Below are 18,193 nucleotides of genomic sequence, written 5' to 3' on the forward strand. Positions count from 1 at the left end.
CCCTCCACAGAGCCCAGGCTTGGCTGGAAGAGGCCACTTTTCCTCCTCAATGCCCTCCAAAAATCTCAGGGGAGGAAGGCCAGCCTGCACAAGGGGCTGTTTGGTTTTATTATTAGTCTTGGCTGAAGATAGGGTTTCAGGCTTTATTCAGGCTTTTTAGAGAGGAGTTGAAGATAAGAGGCAGCAGGTGTTTGCTGGCTGAGACACCTAATCCTCTCACCTTATCGGCAAGAGCAGCAGGACTCTGGTGGAGGGAAATCAGAGGCCCTGGGAGCCAGAAGCTGCAGCTGGAGGGTGAGGCGGGAGATGGCCTTGACCTGCAGGCTAAGGTGCTGTGGAGTGCTGTGGACCACGGAGAGGTGGGAAGGGTTTCTCACCCAACTTAGTTCCCCTTTGATTTCAGGACACCCTCTGCCTCCTCCTTCAGAGCTTTGGTCCCAAACTTGACAGTGTGTTAGAACTGCCTGGAGGCCTATGAAAGCACATTTCAGGGTCCCACCTGCAGACTCTCTGATTCGGCCGCTAATGCTGATGCTGCCCGGCTAGGAGCTGCATTGGAATAGCAATGCTTTAGAGTGTTAGTCACTCTTGCGGGAAGAAGACTTTTATTTCAAGTTCAGCAAACCCTTTGGCTTCACTTCACATTCTTTTCTCTTGGTTCATTGCAAAGAAAATGTTCCACTTCATTTTAACAAAGGCACACATGGAATTATTGTTCTTTCCCTGCTGTCTCTTCATCCTCATCCCTGCGTCTGCGTGTTGTTAGGACCGTTCCAATTTCACGGACATCCTGGGTGACTTCTCTCATTTTCTGTCTGGCTTGATTTTGATGATGATCAGGTGTCACTTAAAAAAAGAAATACAATGAGGCCATTCTTTAAAGGAGGAAAATCCCCTCCGAGAGTGGTTGTGAGGATTTGTTTGAAGGAAATCAATTAAAGTTATTTGGCCCTAGAAAGTATTAAATAAGTGGTAGCTGTTACCAGTGAACACAAATAGAACTTAGAGTGTGCCAGATATTAAGTCATTTGATCTCCATAAAAACTCCCCATTTCATAATGAAAAATGTGAGGCAAGTAGAGGTTAAATTTAACTTGCCAGGAAGAGCAGAATCAGACCCCTCCCTGCCTTTCCATATAGAGCCTACCACATGGAAGAGGAAATCTTTCCATGCTGCACTATGCAAGAGCAGCCACTGTTCCAGAAAAGACGGTGCCGGTAGCTCTGGTGGGGCTCAGCCCAGGGAGAAGAGGGTTAATGGTTCTCCCACACAGAAGGGGAGCTCAGAATTTGCAGAGAGAGGGGCACTGGCTGGCTCAGTTGGAAGAGCCTGACTCGAAGTCAGGGTTGTGAGTCTGAGCACCACATTGAGTGTAGAGATTACGTTTAAAAAAAAACAAATTTGTAGAGAGGAGGGTAGGTTTACCGTCATCAGGCCCACCTGGGCAAGCATATGACTCCTGAGTTTCCTCTACCATCGAGAAGAAGCCGGGTGAAGGCAGCAGAGTTAAAAAGTATTCCCTTGGGGCAGCCCAGGTGGCTCAGGGGTGCCTTTGGCTCAGGGCCTGATGATGGAGACCCGGGATCAAGTCCCACGTTGGGCTCCCTGCATGGAGCCTGCTTCTCCCTCTGCCTGTGTCTCTGCAATAAAACTACGATAAAAAAGTAGTTCACTCCCCACACACCTCTGGGAAAAATTCCTTTAATAAAAAAAGTCATAGTACATTTACACAATTGTCATCACTCTTTATCTACAGCACTCAACAGGGAAAATAAAAAATAAAGGACAACATAGTCGCGCTTAGTATAAAAACGCAGGAATTCATTCTGATAGGAGGCCTGTTGTCCGGAGAGGAGAGAGAAATGCATGAAGGCGTGTGAGCCGAGCAGCTCAGGCCTGGGTTTCTGAGCAATCCAGGGGACGGCTGAGGACCCGCCTCTAATGTTTTGAAGACAGCATTAAAAAAAAAAAAAATCCAGGTTGCAATAAGAGGTCTCATTCTAAGGAGAAGGAGAAAGGTCCATTCCAGAGAGAACATCATCACTGGGGGGCATGGGGTGGTCAGAGTCGGTCCGGGCTTTTTATGGCAGGTGACAGACTCCCAGAAATTTGGCCTTGGAGGCAAGCCTGGCCCAGGCGGAGAGGTTTCCAGAGGTGAAATCAAAGCGCCCATGTGCCTCCATTCTGAAAGGCTTAGAAACCAACCCTTAATGTGAGATTTGAGGGCCTCTCTCCAAGTCGCTAAGGCCACTTCTTGACAAGCTCCCAAGTCCCCGGCTGAGGGGAGGACTCAGGCTCCTTGGAGATGCCGCCGCAGCTGACCGTTAGCCCCTGGTCCTGCCTAGTCATCCTGGCCACCCCCGTACATGTCCGCCAGCTTCTTGAAGCGGCTGCCCCACTCGTTCAGATAGTCATAGTCTTGGTCCTGGTCAGAGGCCGAGGAGGTGAGGGAGCTCAGGGAGGCAGCGTCGGAGCCGCTCCCCTCGTAATCAAACACCAAGAGGGAGTCATAGGGCGGGGCCGTGGGGTCCGTGTTGGCCGCCTTCAGGTTCTGCGGTGACAAGAGCGGGTGGTTAGGAGCAGCGCTCAGACGCTCAGCAGCTGCGAGAGCTCGGGCGAGGGAGTTCGCCCTGCTGAGCCTGCGTTTCCTCATCTGTGAAGATACCTCTTCCCTCCATTAGAGTTTTGAAAGGTGAGATGAAACTACACACAAAACCACTGAGCCCCGAGCCCAGCGTACGGTAAGGGCTCTGTGCACCGGGCCAGGGGGCAAGAGCAGGGACTCTGAAATCAGACAGCTGGAGTCAGAGCTTGGGCTTCACACCCTAGGTTTGTGAAGCTGGGCAAACGCCTTAACCTCTATGTGTTGTTTTGGTCTTGTCTTTAAAATGGGAGACTGGGCAGCTCAGGTGGCTCAGTGGTTTAGCGCCTGCCTTCGGCCCAGGGCGTGATCCTGGAGACCTGGGATCGAGTCCCACATCGGGCTCCCTGCATGAGGCCTGCTTCTCCCTCTGCCTGTGTCTCTGCCTCTCTCTCTCTCTCTCTCTCTCTCTCTCTCTCTCTGTCTGTCTCTCATGAATAGATAAATGAAATCTATTAAAAAAAATTCCATCAGTCTATCCTTCCTTGTATTAAGAACCTCCATTTATGGGGCGTCTGGCTGGCTCAGTCTGTAGAGCATACGACTCTTGATCTCGGGGTCTGTGTTCAAGGCCCATGTTGGGTCTTAAGAAAAAAGAGAAAAGAAAATCTCCATTTATTGCTAATGAGATACCAGCCTGTGATAGGCTCCTATCATATACCTGCTATATACCTAGTTCAGTTGTTCTCACAACCCTGGCTGAATATTTAAGCTTGGAGAGGTTTGGAAAAAAAAAAAAAAAAATCAGAGCTTAAAAAAACAAATGAATCCCTGGATTCCAGGCATTGCTATTTTTCAAAATCTCTCAGATAAATCAAACATGTGATCGGAGTTAAAAACACTGGAAACACTCAGCTATTATCAATAATCACTGTCATCAGGACGCCTGGGTGGCTCAGTGGTTGAGCATCTGCCTTTGGCTCAGGTTGTAATCCTGGGATCCTAGGATCGAGTCCCGCATCAGGCTCCCCTCGAAGAGCCTGCTTCTCCCTCTGCCTGTGTCTCTGCCTATGTCTCTGCCTCTCTCTGTGTGTCTTATGAAGAAATAAATAAAATCTTAAAAAATCACTATCATTACCTAATAAATGCTACATGCCAGGCCACTGGTTCCTAGACTTAAATTACTTGGGAATATTTAATTAATTAATTAATTAATTATTCATGAGAGACAGAGAGAGAGAGAGAGAGAGAGAGAGAGGGGCAGAGACACAGGCAGAGGGAGAAGCAGGCTCCACGCAGGGAGCCCGATGTGGAACTTGATCCTGGAACTCTAGGATCACGCCCTGGGCTGAAGGCAGGCACTAAACTGCTGAGCCACCCAGGGATCCCTACTAGGGAATTTTTTAAAAATTCCGAAGTCCTGGCCACATCCTGATCAGTTAAATTACAATCTCTGCAGGGAGTCATAGACATCAGTAATTTTTAAAGTTCCACAGGAGATTCCAATGTTTGGGAACTGCAGCTCCAGGTGCTTACTGATGCAATCCTAAAAGTAACACATAACAGGGCGCCCGGGTGGCTCAGTCGGTTAAGCATCCGACTTCAGGTCATGATTTTGAGGTCCTGGGATGAGGCCTCATAGGGCTGTGTGCTCAGTGGGGGATCTGCTTCTCCTTCCTCTGCCAACCCCGCGCCACCCCCACCCCACCCCAGCTCATGATCTTTCTCAAATTAAAAAAAAAAAAGAGGCAATCTATAATAGAGGGACCCCAACTCTGCTCCGCGTTGGGGTCATCTGGGACCTTTAAAAATTCAAACTTAGTCTGGCTGCACATTTTTCTAACAATTGTTCTATTTGTTGAATAAATGAATAAATTATTCCTAACATATTGCTAACCATTCTGCCCTTTAGGATTTTATGGAGGAGAGAACAGAAACCCAGAAGTAACTCAAATATGCCAGAAGTCATACAGCTGGTGGAAGGAGCCCAGACTCCCTCCCATGCCCAGACTCCAAGCCCTTGCTCTTTATCCCATGCTTCTGGTGCTTGAATAAAGGGCTGTGCCAGGCTGGCCCCCTAGGCCTCACCTCGATGATGAAGTTTCCAATCTCATCTGGGTTGGCTGGACGTGGACGGTACATGGGTGTGGGGATGAAGGTTGGTGCCACATCGTTGCGGAGAACCACCTCAGGCCGGGCCTCCAGACCCCGGTGGAGTTGGGTGATGTCATAGTCCTTCATGGAGGTGAAGTAGAGCATGGGACTGAGAAGGCAGCCCCCCACAGTTTAGGTTTCAGCCCACTCCCCTGCCACATGGGTTTCTGGTTCACGGGTAGGTCTTAGAAGACAATCTTTGCCAGACATTTCCAAAAGCCCTTGTCTCCACAGCCCTTCCTCAGAAATCAAGCATAGCCTCAAGGCCATCTTGGCTGGGATCAAAGGGACTATAGCACTGGACCAGATATCCTCTCAGAAAAGGAGAGTTGGTAGTCAATCCTACATGAAAATTGACATGTTAGGCCAGAGTCTGGTCAAAGTAGCTGATGTGGTTAGTTGGTTGACTCAGCCATCTCCACCAGTGGCCTTGGGGCACCCATCTCTCGACCCCTAGACCTCCCTATATCTTACCTGGTCCTCCTCACCACCTCCCTCTTCGCCGTAGTAGAAAACATTGTCACGGGTATCGTCTTCCGGGAGCAGAAGGGGCTCCTTCACCTTCCTCTTCCTCCTCACCAACAAGAGGAGCACCAGCAGGAGGACTGGAAGAGTCAGGGAGGGTAAATGTTCACCCTTCACACACACACAGCTGGCCAGTACCCCCAAGCCTTCAGAGCCTCACCCAAGTTTAGATGCCCCTACTCAGTAGCCAGGGCTTAAAATACTTTCAATGGCTCCCCTGCACCTAGGAAAACCCCTAATCCTTATCCAAGTGTATGGGATTGGCCTCTGCCTGTCTCCACACACATATGCACATGCCTGCATGGGGTTAGTCACACTGGCCTCCTTGGAGTCCCTCAAATCCACCCTGCTTCAGGATCTTCATCTGGGCTTTCCTCACCTGGAACACTGCGCGCGCACGCGTGCGCGCACACACACACACACACACACTCTCCCCATTCATGCCTCGGCCTACTATCGCCTTCTCCTAGCAGCAACCTGACTTCGTTCCCCCCAGCAATTCTGTATCATTTATTGCCAGTCTTCTCTCATCGGTGATAAAGGTCCTCAAGGAAATTCTCTGGGGGATGGGAATCTCCTGGCAGATGTTACTTTTCAACGTCTGCTTTTTCAGTCCCCAAGTGACACCTAAATTAACCACAGACTTTCAGTGGAAAGCAAGACCTTGCAAGTCTGATAAGGTGTAGTAATTTGAATACAGGTAAAATACGGTTTTGGTATTTCAAGAGGACTGGCCTTTAGTGCTATGGTTTGAAAGGCTGACAGCCTTTTTGGACATGGGGGTAGTGGACAACTGATGCTTGGCTGTTCTCCCTAATGCCAGAACCACCTTCAGTTAATCCCATATAAAGAAGGGACTCCAGGGCTCTCTCTGTGGCTGTTCAGTAGGAGAGAATACAACCACTATTTACCTTTACCACTTTTTTGGCCTGTTTACAGAACTGATGTCTATCACTGGCCAGAGAAAACAGACCTAGCCTTCTTGGGGAGTCTACGGGTTCTCAGAATGCACAGCCTATGGAGGCTTTGCTGCAATCTTTTTCTCCTCCTTTCCTCCCCATTGAATCTGGGGGAAAGGGAGGAGGTGAACTGGACTTTTCACCTGCAACAAAGCTTATATATCTGCCTACTGGTATCTCCATTCGGACTGCCTGGCAATTCTCTTCCCATCATCTTTTCCAAACTGGTTAATGGAAACTCCAGTTTCTACTTGTTCAGGTCTTAGAAACATTGATGGTTCTTTTCCTCATACCAAATATGAACCCGAACTGATTCTGCCTTGAAATATGACCATCTCTCACCATCTTATCCCTAGATTATGGCAATAGCTCCTTAACAGTCTCCCTGTCTCCACCCTTACCAGTCTGTTTAGTAGGAATCATATAAAAAATCAAGTCCGATCACATCACTGGTTTGCTCTAAACCCTCTGATGACTTCTCATTTCATCCAGATCCTTGCAATAGCCTACAAGGCCCAACATGATGCCCCACCACAGCCATCACCTCTCTGACTTCATTTCCTACTTTTGTCCCTTTTGTTTTTTCCACTCCAGCCATTTGTCACTTCTGCACACCAAGCACAGTGCTGCCTCAGGGCCTTTGTACTTGCTGTTCCTGAGATATCTGCATGATTTGCTTCCTCACCTCTTTCCTTTTTTTTTTTTTTTTAAAGATTTTATTTATTTATTCATGAGAGACACAGAGAGAGAGAGGCAGAGACACAGGCAGAGGGAGAAGCAGGCTCCATGCAGGAGCCCGACGTGGGACTTGATCCTGGGATTCGAGGATCCCACCCTAGGCCGAAGGCAGATGCTCAACCGCTGAGCCACCCAGGTGTCCCGAATTCATATTTGATTAAACGTGTTTCTGTGTAAGGACCAATTCAGAGAGTGGAAAAAAGTAAATGTGACAGGTTCTATCTTTAGAAAAAAGAACTCGGTTTGTAACTAAACACTTCTGCCCACTAGACCAAGGACTCTCAAACTCTAGCATGAATCAGAACCCTGGAGGGCTTCTTAAAACACAGATTTCTGGGTCTTACCCCTAAGTTTCTGAATCAGTGGGTCAGGAGTGGGCCTGAGAACTGGCCTTTCTAACAAGTTCCTGATCCTGCTGATGCTGTTTGTTGGTCTGGAGACCACACTTTCAGAATTACTGCTCCAGCCTCTAGATGACATGACAGCAGGGCTGAGTCTGTTGGTTCACCACTGTATCCCCAAAGCCTGGCACATACCAGAAGCTCCATAAACATCCATCACCTGAATGACACTCAGGAACTACGAGTACCAGGAACTGATGGGTGATGTTGGGGATGCCTCCATCCCAGCAGGTCAGGGTAGAATTGGATCTTCTAACTACCCCATCCTTACGGGGGGGGGGGGGGGGGGAGGGCACTGGTACTCACGCAGCAGAGCCAGGACAGCCCCCAGGAGCGGGAGGAGGAAGCCCCACTTCCAGCGGTGGGGGCAGGTCTCCACGTGGCCGTGGCAGTCACACAGGGTGGCTTTGATTACTGTCAGCTGTTCCTTGTTGCCATGGTCAGCCAGGGAAAGGTGCACATCATATGTGTCTTGCTTCAGGAACTTCTTCAGGGACAAGGCAACTGTGTTTCCTGGAGCAGACAGACGACATTTACCTGGGAGGCCACAGTGGAACTGAGCATATCCTGTTGGAGTTAAGGAGACTGCCTCTCCATCTGGGCAATTAGTGAGAAATGCCCCAAAAGCACACTTACGCCAAGTGTTAAAGATTAATGTTTGGCCAAAGCCAAGTTCACTATCATGGAAAGGATTATTGGGATAACAAAATAAATTCATCATTTTCTTTTTTTTTTTCCAGATTTTATTTATTTATTCATGAGAGACACAGAGAGAGAAGCAGACATAGGCAGAGGGAGAAGCAGGCTCCATGCAGGGAGCCCGACGTGGGACTCAATCCTGGGACCCCAGGATCATGCCTTGGGCCAAAGGCGGCGCTAACCGCTGAGCCACCTGGGTTGCCCCATCATTTTATTTTCTTAAAATCAAATCAATAGTCACAGCATTTTTAAGATAATGAAGTTTTTAAAAAAGTCATGGCAGGCAGGGCAAGAGTTCTCCGCAACTTTAGTTGCTTGACTGTTCTCAAAAAGAACACATTGAAATATATCGTTCCTGGAGATAACTAACCCCATTCTTTACATATTCACAGTAACTGACCACTTGTTTTCCTATTTGAAAGTTCACTACCATTTATTATTACAGCATTTACAGTAATAGTAAATATGTTTATGTCTCAACGGTCTGATGGAACTTCATTATTTGAAACACTGGTATTTCTATGAAATTATCAATTTTTTTTAAAGATTTATTTATTTGAGAGAGAGCACGAGAGAGCGCATGTGTGAGTGCAGGAGGGAGGGCCAGAGGGTGAGGGTCTCCAGCAGGTTCCACGCTGACCGCAGAACCTGACACAGTGCCCGATCCCATGGCCCCAGGAACACAACCTGGAGTTGGATGCTCAACTGACTACACCACCCAGGCACCCTGAGAACATCAATTATGAACAAATCCAAATGCACAGGACTTGGTGATATAACTGGGATTGTCAGGAAGATCAGAGAGGCTTCCAAACTGTGCTGTCACAGCATTCATGATGCACACAAGTTCAGGGGTGCTGGCTACGAGGCTGCAGTGGACATGGTGCTAACTGGCCTTCAAAGGCTTTGGGCAAGTGGCAGGTTGGACACAAAGCAGAAGCCCAAGCCTCCGTGAGGCTGCACAAGGTGTGGCCATCCTAAAATGGGGAAGAGGGCTATGTTTGTGGGTGAGAAATATAAGGTCAGGGGTCTCTCAGAAGAAAGGCCTTCAGTTTAGACTTCTCACGGAAGGAGCTATTAGCCTGTGCAGTGTGATTTCTCATCATGCAGGACTCTCCCAAGCATTACAGATTCTTGTCATTAAATGCCAGGAGTGTCCCCAATCATTGGGGCAACCAAAAACCACCCCACCTTTCTAGCTCACCCACCCTCAGGGTTGCCAGTGTATTTCAGCATGGATTTTTTTTTTTTTTTTAATTTATTTATGATAGTCACAGAGAGAGAGAGAGAGGCAGAGACATAGGCAGAGGGAGAAGCAGGCTCCATGCACCGGGAGCCCGATATGGGATTCGATCCCGGGTCTCCAGGATCACGCCCTGGGCCAAAGGCAGGCGCCAAACCGCTGCGCCACCCAGGGATCCCTGGATTTTTTTTTTTTTTTTAATTTATTCATGAGAGATACACAGAGAGAGGCACAGACACAGGCAGAGAGAGTAGCAGGCTCCTCACAGGGAACCAGATGTGGGACCCGATCCCGGGACCAGGATCATGCCCTAAGACAAAGGCAGACGCTCAACCGCTGAGCCACCCAGCCGTCCCTTCAGCACGGACTTTAAGCAACTTTTTGTTCAAAGATCCTGCATATACATTGGGCTCCTCTTAGCAAAAAAAAAACAGAAGGGAGAATTTGCTATGTTCCTGTACAGTAATGGAAGGTAGACAGGGAGCTCTGCAGGCTGAATATTTAGTCCACCAAAGTCATGGAGGTCAATGTGGGGTACTTCATCAAAACATCCCTACCACCATCATGTCCCCATGCTGGAGGGAGGATTTCTCAGGTGACTGTGATGATGGTGGTGCTGGTAACTAAGGGGACACTAACTGGGTACAAGGCTCTACTCTATCTTCACTGACACTTTAAGAGGAGGCACTATTAGCCTCATTTTATAAATGCAGAAATTGAAGCTTAGGGAGGCTAAGTAACCAGACTGAGGTCACACAGGAGTAGAATTTGGATTAACTCCCCTGACAATAAGGACATGGTTAGATAGAAAAACTAAATTAAAAAAACAAGAACCAGGGGCATCTGGGTGGCTGAGACCTTAAGTGTCTGCCTTTAGCTCTCGGGTCATTATCCCTGGGTCCTGGGATCAAGCCCTGAATCAAGTTCCCTGCTCAGACAGGAGCCTCCTTCTCCCTCTCCCTTTGCCCTTCCCCCTGCTTGTGCTCTCTGGCTTGCTCGCTCTCTCAAATACAAAAAGTTAAAAAAATAACCACCCGCCCACAAGAACCAGGAGCACCTGAGTGGCTCAGTTGGTTAAGTGTCTGCCTTCAGCTCAGGTCATGATCATGGGGTCCTGGGATTGAGCCCCACATTGGGTCCCCCAACTTAGCAGGGTGTCTGCTTGTTCCTCTCCCTTGCCCCTCCCTGGTTCATATTCCCTCTCTCTCCCTCCCTCCCTCCTTCTCAAATAAATCTTAAAAAAACAAAACAAGCAAAGAACTCCCCAAGAACCAGGTATCAATACTATAACCAGGTGTTGGTACTAGGCTTTGGCCATAATGTTCACACCTGACCGAGCCAGATCTGTGATTGCCGCTGGGGAAGAGTGCTAGTAAAGGTGGCTGCTCACATCTATTGGGCACTGACAAGAAGCCTCTCGCATAATCACCTACTTTATCTTCACAGGAACTAGATGGAAGTAGGTACAGTTATTGGCACCATTCTACAGATAGGGATAACTGATGATCAGTGCAGTTCAGGAACTTGCCCATAATCACACAGCTGGTAAACAGAGGAACTGGGTCTGGAACCAAGGCATCCTGGTTCCAGAGTCCATTGTCTGTAAACGCTAAGATCAGGGAGGAGAAAAAATGGCTTCTAGGCCACAAGGGGGTGACAGGAGACCAACTTGGGCTTGTTAAAGACAAGGTGCCCAACATTATATACTCAAATCACAATAATCATAAAATTGACACAATGTGGGTGTCTGCAGCATGTCTCCTGAGTCCTTTCTGGGCTGTGCTCAGTGCAGTACTAGACATTAGGCATTTGGTTCCTTCTGGGCAGAATCTGTGTGCGCTGGTTCCCTATTTTCCTCCTGGTGCACCTCAACCCCAAGAGGAAGTGGGGGGGACATTTCAAACCAAAGTCAACAGTGTCACTCACTCCAGGGGCCTTACTGGCACTTGGGGCTGGATTTTTCACATATCCTGGGTCCTCATTCACTTGACGCCATTAGACCCCTTGCCAGGGCAGGATGGAAAAGAGAAAGGATAGGGAAGTAGATGGAAGCAGGTGCGTGACGGCCTGGGACTGTGGCTTCAACTTCTGCTCCATACTCACACACTCTGTGCCCTAGGGCATGCTACTTAACCCCTCTGAGCCTCATTGTCATCTGTAAATGTGGATAAAAACATTGACCACAGAGGGTGGTAGAAATATTAAAGAAAGAGGGGATCCCTGGGTGGCTCAGCGGTTTAGCACCTGCCTTCGGCCCAGGGCCTGATCCCGGAGACCGGGATCAAGTCCGACATCGGGCTCCCTGCATGGAGCCTGCTTCTCCCTGCCTGTGTCTCTGCCTCGCTCTCTCGCTCTCTCATGAATAAATAAATAACATCTTTAAAATAAATAAAATAAGGAAGGAAGGAAGGAAGGAAGGGCGAGCATCTTGTGTAATATCAGGGATCAATAAATGGTAGGCAGCAGCGCACCAACGGTAAATCAGACTGCCTGGATTCAAAATCTGGTGGCATCATTTTCTAGCTGTAATGCCTCTGCCAAGATCTTTCACCTTCTGAACTTTCTGTAAGCCTGGTTTCTCACCTGTAAACGGGGCATACGCACATAGATGTGGGTTTCTGTGAGAATTGAGTAACCTCATCTATGAAGCGTCCGAAGTGCTGTCTAGCACATAATAAGCATGCTCACGGCATGTGAGCTATTATCACTGCAGGAGTCCTGGCTCCTTCATTATGTGATACCTCACACATCCTGGTCCACATTCCCCACCCCCCACCGCAGTTTTTCAAACTGTACAGAAAGGTGGTTGGGCTAGAGCATTCTTGAAGGCTTAAACTAAGTTAATAACTAGGATTTGGTTGACTTTCAAACGCAGACCATAATGTGGACAGGGTCCTCATATGGGGCACACACCCACCTACCACCACCACTCAGTTACCTTTCTCATTGACCTCTGCAGTCCAGTAGATGTCCGAGTCGTGTGTGAGCTGGGCCTGGAAAGGGGAGGTGTGGGGGGACAGGTCCTTGTCCGTGATGTTCAGCATTTGGGGCACAGGACTTTGGTTGCAGATGGTGATCCAACGGGGCTCAGGGACTGGGCCATGGTCATTGACGTCCATAAGTGTTAGCAGGAGGGTCCCAGTGCCAGTGGTGGGAGGGCTCCCTGTTCATAATGACACATAGATCCCTTTTCAGCATCTGCCCATGGTGGGGGTGATGAATGTTGAGCTCTATGACCTACCCAGTCAGCCTCAGGGAGGTTCCTGTTCACTGCCCAGCTGCAACTTTTCAAGACCCTCCATGCCCCGCCCTAGTCTCATCATAGGTCAAACCAGTGATGGCAAGTCCATGGCAATCATGCCATCATTCTGATAGCAGACATTCCTAACTGATCATAGGACAGTTACAGCCACTTCATCCATATGGCCACTACCAATCTATCACAAAGGGAAACCTATTGGCCACCCCAGGACTGATGCAATGTTTGCTGATGAGCTTTAAGGATGTCACCCTTCACAGTCCTGCTGGGACTTCTCACCTGTTTCCAGGCCTTGCTTCACTGTGTCAAGCAGAGATGTCAAATCACATCACAACTCCCAACTCTGTCACGGTGTGACATCACTAATCAATCATGGCCCTTTCCCGGCAGCCCCTTTCAATCAAATCACAAGGTTTAGGAAACTGACTGGCCAATTCAGGGCTCAGTGAACTACACACGTGGGCCGAAAGAAATCCTTCTCCTAACACCTGGATCTTAGGGAAACCATAGCCAGCCAATCCTAGTCTTTAGAAATCTCCTCTGAAAGTCTTCCTTGACCCTTCAGATAGGTTTGCTGGTACCCATGCTATGTCTGTGGAGGGGATATGTTATGTCATGGGTTCCAAAGGTACCCAAGTGGAGGCGTTTGGAGGAAGTTCTCACCATCATCTGTGGCCGAGACCATGACTTCGTAGACATTGTTCTTCACGAACTGTTCATCCTCACGGTCTAAGACCCCTGTGGCTGTGACCCGCCCACTGTCTGGGTCCATTGCTAGCCACCCGGCTGGGTCTCTCAGGATGTGGTAGCTGGAATGGAAAAGTTGAGAAGAGTCATACCTAGAATACTTAGAATTCTGGTTGTCATTCAAAGCCTACTCATTCCAACTGGCAGATGGTGTCATGGGACTCAGGGCTCCTAAGCAGGATCACATGAAAAATGCACCTCACCCCTAAATGGGAGCCTGAGCAGCAGGGAGATGGCCCAGCAGGGACACATGAGGGGGAGGGGGTATACCTGGCCCCCTGGATCTCTGTTCAGTCTTCAGCCCTGGGGAGGGTAGGAGGGAAGGCCCTGTGTAGGGGCGATGTTCAGTATATTTAGCAATCTTTATGGTAATTAGAACAAATGCAGACCATACTAAATAGCCCATCCAATACTACTACTGCTTTTGGATGCATCCAAGCCCAGCTCCCATGTACCTGATCTTCTGACCCCCCTTGTCGGGATCCTGCGCAATGTAGGTGCAGACAGTCTCCCCGATAGCGATGCCCTCCTGGACCTCGACGACTCTGGAGGGTGGGACGAACACAGGTGCCTCATTCACATCCTCCACATGGACTACCACGGTGGCCGTGGAGGTCGGGAGTTTCACCACAAAAGGTGCCTCATTGGTCACTTCGATGTACAGAATGTGCTGGTTTTTGGCCTCGAAGTCCAAGCCCTAAGAGAGAAGAAGAGGGAGGACCTGAGTTGCCAATTTGTGAGGAGGACCCATTGCGGTGCTGTGATGGCAGAAAGGACCAACAGGGAGAGGTTCGAGGCTCCCAACATCAACAATGCTGCCTTTTCTGGGGCGTCTGGGGGGTGCAGTCAGTCAAGCGTTTGACTCTTGGTTTCAGGAGTTGTGACCGAGCCCCATGTGGAGGCCCGCATCATGCTCCAGGCTGGGGCTGAGCGTGCTTCAGTTTCTCCCTTTCCCTCTACCTCTCCCCACCCTCTCTAAAATAAATAAATCTTTCAAATAGAAATGCTGTCCTTTGCATAAAGCCTCCTGAACTTTTTTTTTTTTTTTGAGGGAGTACAGGGGCAGAGGGAGGGAGAGAGAGAATCTTAAGCAGGCTCCAGGGCTGAGCCCGATGCAGGGCTTGGTCTCCCGACCTTGAGATCGTGGCCTGAGCTGAAACCAAGAGTCAGACGCTTAACTGTCTGAGCCTCCTGGGCACCCCAGCCTCCTGCACTTTCCGAGTGGCTGATGGGGCCTCTCAGACCAAACCTAGACCAGGAAGCCCTAGAACTGCTTTCCAATGGGGTGGTGGCCTTGTAGGGGTTGTTGTAGAAACTTTCGGAGGCCTTTCCGGTTGTCATAATGACTGGGGATGCTGTTGGCATTTCTAGGCTAGGGCAGGGACGCAAAGAACTGTCCCCACAGGCCACGGGACTTGCCAATATCCCCTTGGACATTCACATATGCATGGGTGTGAAACATCTGTTTATAGTTACAGGTTTTACATATAAACTAAGTTTTTGGTGTGGTTTTAATATATAGTGACCTTTCTAGGAGTGCAACTTCTGAGGGGAGCTTGTCATTTGATTTGTTCAGGCTTTTCCCTGAAAGCTGTTTTTTTGCTACTCTGTAAAGACATCAGTATGACTTGTGGTATGCATGAGCCACCCAAGTGACACGCAGCATCCACTGCATTTGGACGATTCTACAGAGAGATGCAAGTAACTGACCACGTCATTATGTTTTCTCGTATGCACCCAAGTTTTACATATAGAACTATCTTATTATCAGTAACTTTTCCTGTAAAATCCTCCTTTATTTCACAGAGAATTCTACATTTCTAGAAATTGTGTAAATTGGATAAGTTATATTATAAATGAAATTTATTTCACAATATAAAAAGGGCATTACAAAGTTTTGGGTGCAAGAAGGGGATAGTGATAAACGTATCATATAAGGGGCGCCTGGGTGGCTCAGTGGGTTAAGCATCTGCCTTCAGCTCAGGTCATGATGTCATGATCTCAGGGTCCTGGGATCTCAGGCCCCATGTCAGGCTCCCTGCTCAGCACAGAGTCTGCTTCTCCCTCTCCCTTGGCCCCTCCCCCTTCTCCAGATCTCTCTCGCTTTCTCTCTTCATCTCTCAAATAAATAAATGAAATCTTTAAAATAAAAAAAGTATTATATAAGACCCTGCTTCTCAAACTAGGCCATTCCTCAAAATAAACCAGGAGGTAAAAGAAATCAAAGAAAGATCAAGCCTATTTTCTTAAAGCATCAATTTTATTGAATGACTTTTTAAGAGGCAACCATATCTAACTATTAAGTAACTTAAAACATTTTACTGTGCAAAAACCTACATATGTATTATGGATAAAATGTAAAACTAGTAAGAATTCCACTAAAACAGAGACTTTCTGTGTGAGAAAACCAATTGGGGGCAGCCATGGACACCAGGATTTGGGAGGAGTGGCTCCACTAATGTGCCTCAATCACATCTGGGATTCTGACCTCTTTTATGAATTGAGTCCCTTGGTAAGACTTACTTTGAACAAATTCATTCCCTAACACAAGAGGGATGGGAAAGTGTCAGAAGCCTGGTACACTCCCTGTGAATTCTGGTGAATGTTCCAGAGCAGGTGTCACAAGGCAGGTGGTATACCTCCTTGTACTGGAGGCTGAAGACCTGACTAACCCAGGGGTGGCCCTTGTCTAAAGCCCAAACCGACTCACCTTTCTGGTCGTCAGGATGCCCTGGTTGCTCTCTGGGTGGGTGGTGATGCTAAAATGGTTCCCGTCATCACCTTCCAAGATGCGGTAGGTGGCGTGCCAGGCTGGTGAGTTGGGGGCATCCAGGTCACTCACTGTCAGCCTCTGCACCTCATGGCCCACCATGTTCTCGGGTACACGGGCCTCGTACTGTTGGTGTGGGAAGCACAGCATAGTCAGAGCAGAGAGCTCTCTACCCACCCTGAGACTGTTCCACTCTTCACCAGCTATGGATCCTCCGTGCAATTCCAGGGGAGCTCCATGCCACTCACTCTTTCTGGGACCGCCCAACCCATATATCAGGGTTTCAGGGCACACACATGCACATAGTCCCGAGTATCAGCTGCTGGGACAGACCACAGGGATCTTGAACCTACCTTTTCTACATCCAGGGGCAAAATACCCCAGTCATCTCACTGGTCTGGGTGCCCTAAACCCTGCCATGCATAGCCCACCCATCCAGCTGAGGTCAGAAAGGTATGAAGAAGGTGGTGAGAAAGACTAAGTGCCTGACTGCTGTGTGGCACTGATTAGGAACTTTTTTGGAAGTTCTGGAACAGGTGGCAAACAATGGGAATTCAGTTACTCAGAACAAATTTTTAATCAAGCCTAAATAATATTTAGTAGCCAGAGTTATCTAAAGATGGAAGGGGGGTGGGTGTCATCCCGATTGGCATAGAGTCCTCTGTCACTGGAGGTATACAAGGCATTCACTAGGTGAAGGTGGGCAAGTATGGTGAGGCAAATCGTAAGTTTTCATATCGACAAGGATTTTCTTATTTTCTTTCTTTGTCTCTCTCTTTCAGTAAAGTCTACTCCCAGTGTGAGGCTTGAACTCATGACACCAAGATCAAGAGTCATGTGTTCCGATGACTAAGCTCGGCTAGCCAGGCGCCCCTCGACAAGGATTTTCATACTGAGCTCTTATGTACCAGGGATTGTTATGAACTGTACAGAGATTATGCCATTTAAAACTCAGAAGAGGGGCACCCGGGCGGCTCAGCTGGTTAAGCGTCTGCCTTCTGCTCAGATGATCCCGACATCCTGGGATTGAGCCCTACCTCGGGCTCCCAGCTCAGTGGGGAGCCTGTTTCTCCCTCTCCCTCTGCGTGCTACTCTCTTTTTGCGCTCTCTCATGCCTCTCTCTCAAATAAATAAATAAAATCTTTAAAAAAAAAAAAAAAGAAAACTCAGAACAATGCAGTAGGTAATATGGTTTCCACCTCACAGATTAGGAAATCGGGGCACAAAGAGGTTAAGCTGTTTGCCTCTGGTCACACACTAGGAAGTGGTGGGACGGGATAGCAAGCAATGTGAGCTGCTTTCAGAATTTCATTAGAAAAGAAAACCTTGGACAGAAAAAAAAAAAAAAAAAAAGGAAAATTTCAGTCCTCTATCACCTGCTGAGGGAAGAAGGATTGAAAGCGCATTTACCTTCTGAGGATCAAACATGGGAGCATTGTCATTAGCATCGAGAATTTCCACTATGGCCACTGCAGTGGTAGTAGAACCATCCCCGTCCATGTCTGTCGCCTGGATGGTCAGCGTGTACTCAGGGACTCTCTGGGGATGAAAGGAGGTTCAGGTTGAGGGGTCCCTCAGCCTGGGCTCCCAGAGGCATAGCCCTGGATGGATGGCTGTGGAGGGAAGGGGAGTATGTCCCCCACCTCCCAGTGTTCTCTTAAATCCCTGGCCCACTGCTTACCCACTGCAGGAAAGAACAGAGGCAGGGGCGGGGTGGGGGGCGGCAGGAATACAGGCCCAAATAGTTCTCCTGGGCCAACCGGGGGTGGAGTCCGGTCTGGGCATTGCCCCCTGGTCCTGGGGTGATGCAGAATGGGAGCTTTGAGTGGGGATTTGGGCAACAGTATTAATTAGGAAACAGTAGGCAACTCCAATATCCATGGAGCTAATTCTACTTTGTAGCACACAAGGGACAAATCTGGGAAATGTGCATGCTAAGTGAGCCATTCCGAGAGGAAATGAGAAAACCTACAGAAAATATCAAATGCCTGCATTTTACAGCTGGCTCCTCAGCCTTAACGAGATCATTTGGCACCACGCCATTGGCTCTAGAGAGCTGTGGGACGTCAACATGGGAACACAGCAAGCAGCAGCCATTCCCAATTGACCTGGATAC

General features: G+C 48.6%; 1 protein-coding gene across 1 annotated transcript in view; it reads right to left on the bottom strand.

Annotated features, from left to right (window-relative positions):
* Positions 1-1,688: 1,688 nt before the first annotated feature.
* The window catches only part of CDH3 (cadherin 3), a 46,420-nt gene continuing 29,915 nt past the window's right edge, over positions 1,689-18,193 (bottom strand). Inside the window, exons 8-16 of the mRNA XM_072731628.1 lie at positions 17,488-17,616; positions 16,018-16,203; positions 13,763-14,004; positions 13,224-13,369; positions 12,240-12,464; positions 7,666-7,872; positions 5,211-5,341; positions 4,671-4,817; positions 1,689-2,552 (exon numbers count right to left, since the gene is read on the bottom strand). Coding sequence (XP_072587729.1) covers positions 2,343-2,552; positions 4,671-4,817; positions 5,211-5,341; positions 7,666-7,872; positions 12,240-12,464; positions 13,224-13,369; positions 13,763-14,004; positions 16,018-16,203; positions 17,488-17,616 — 1,623 coding nt within the window. The 3' untranslated portion in view covers positions 1,689-2,342. The remainder of the gene's footprint in view (positions 2,553-4,670; positions 4,818-5,210; positions 5,342-7,665; positions 7,873-12,239; positions 12,465-13,223; positions 13,370-13,762; positions 14,005-16,017; positions 16,204-17,487; positions 17,617-18,193) is intronic.

This window comes from Vulpes vulpes, chromosome 12, assembly GCF_048418805.1.
Source record: "Vulpes vulpes isolate BD-2025 chromosome 12, VulVul3, whole genome shotgun sequence".
Taxonomy (NCBI): Eukaryota; Metazoa; Chordata; class Mammalia; order Carnivora; family Canidae; genus Vulpes; species Vulpes vulpes.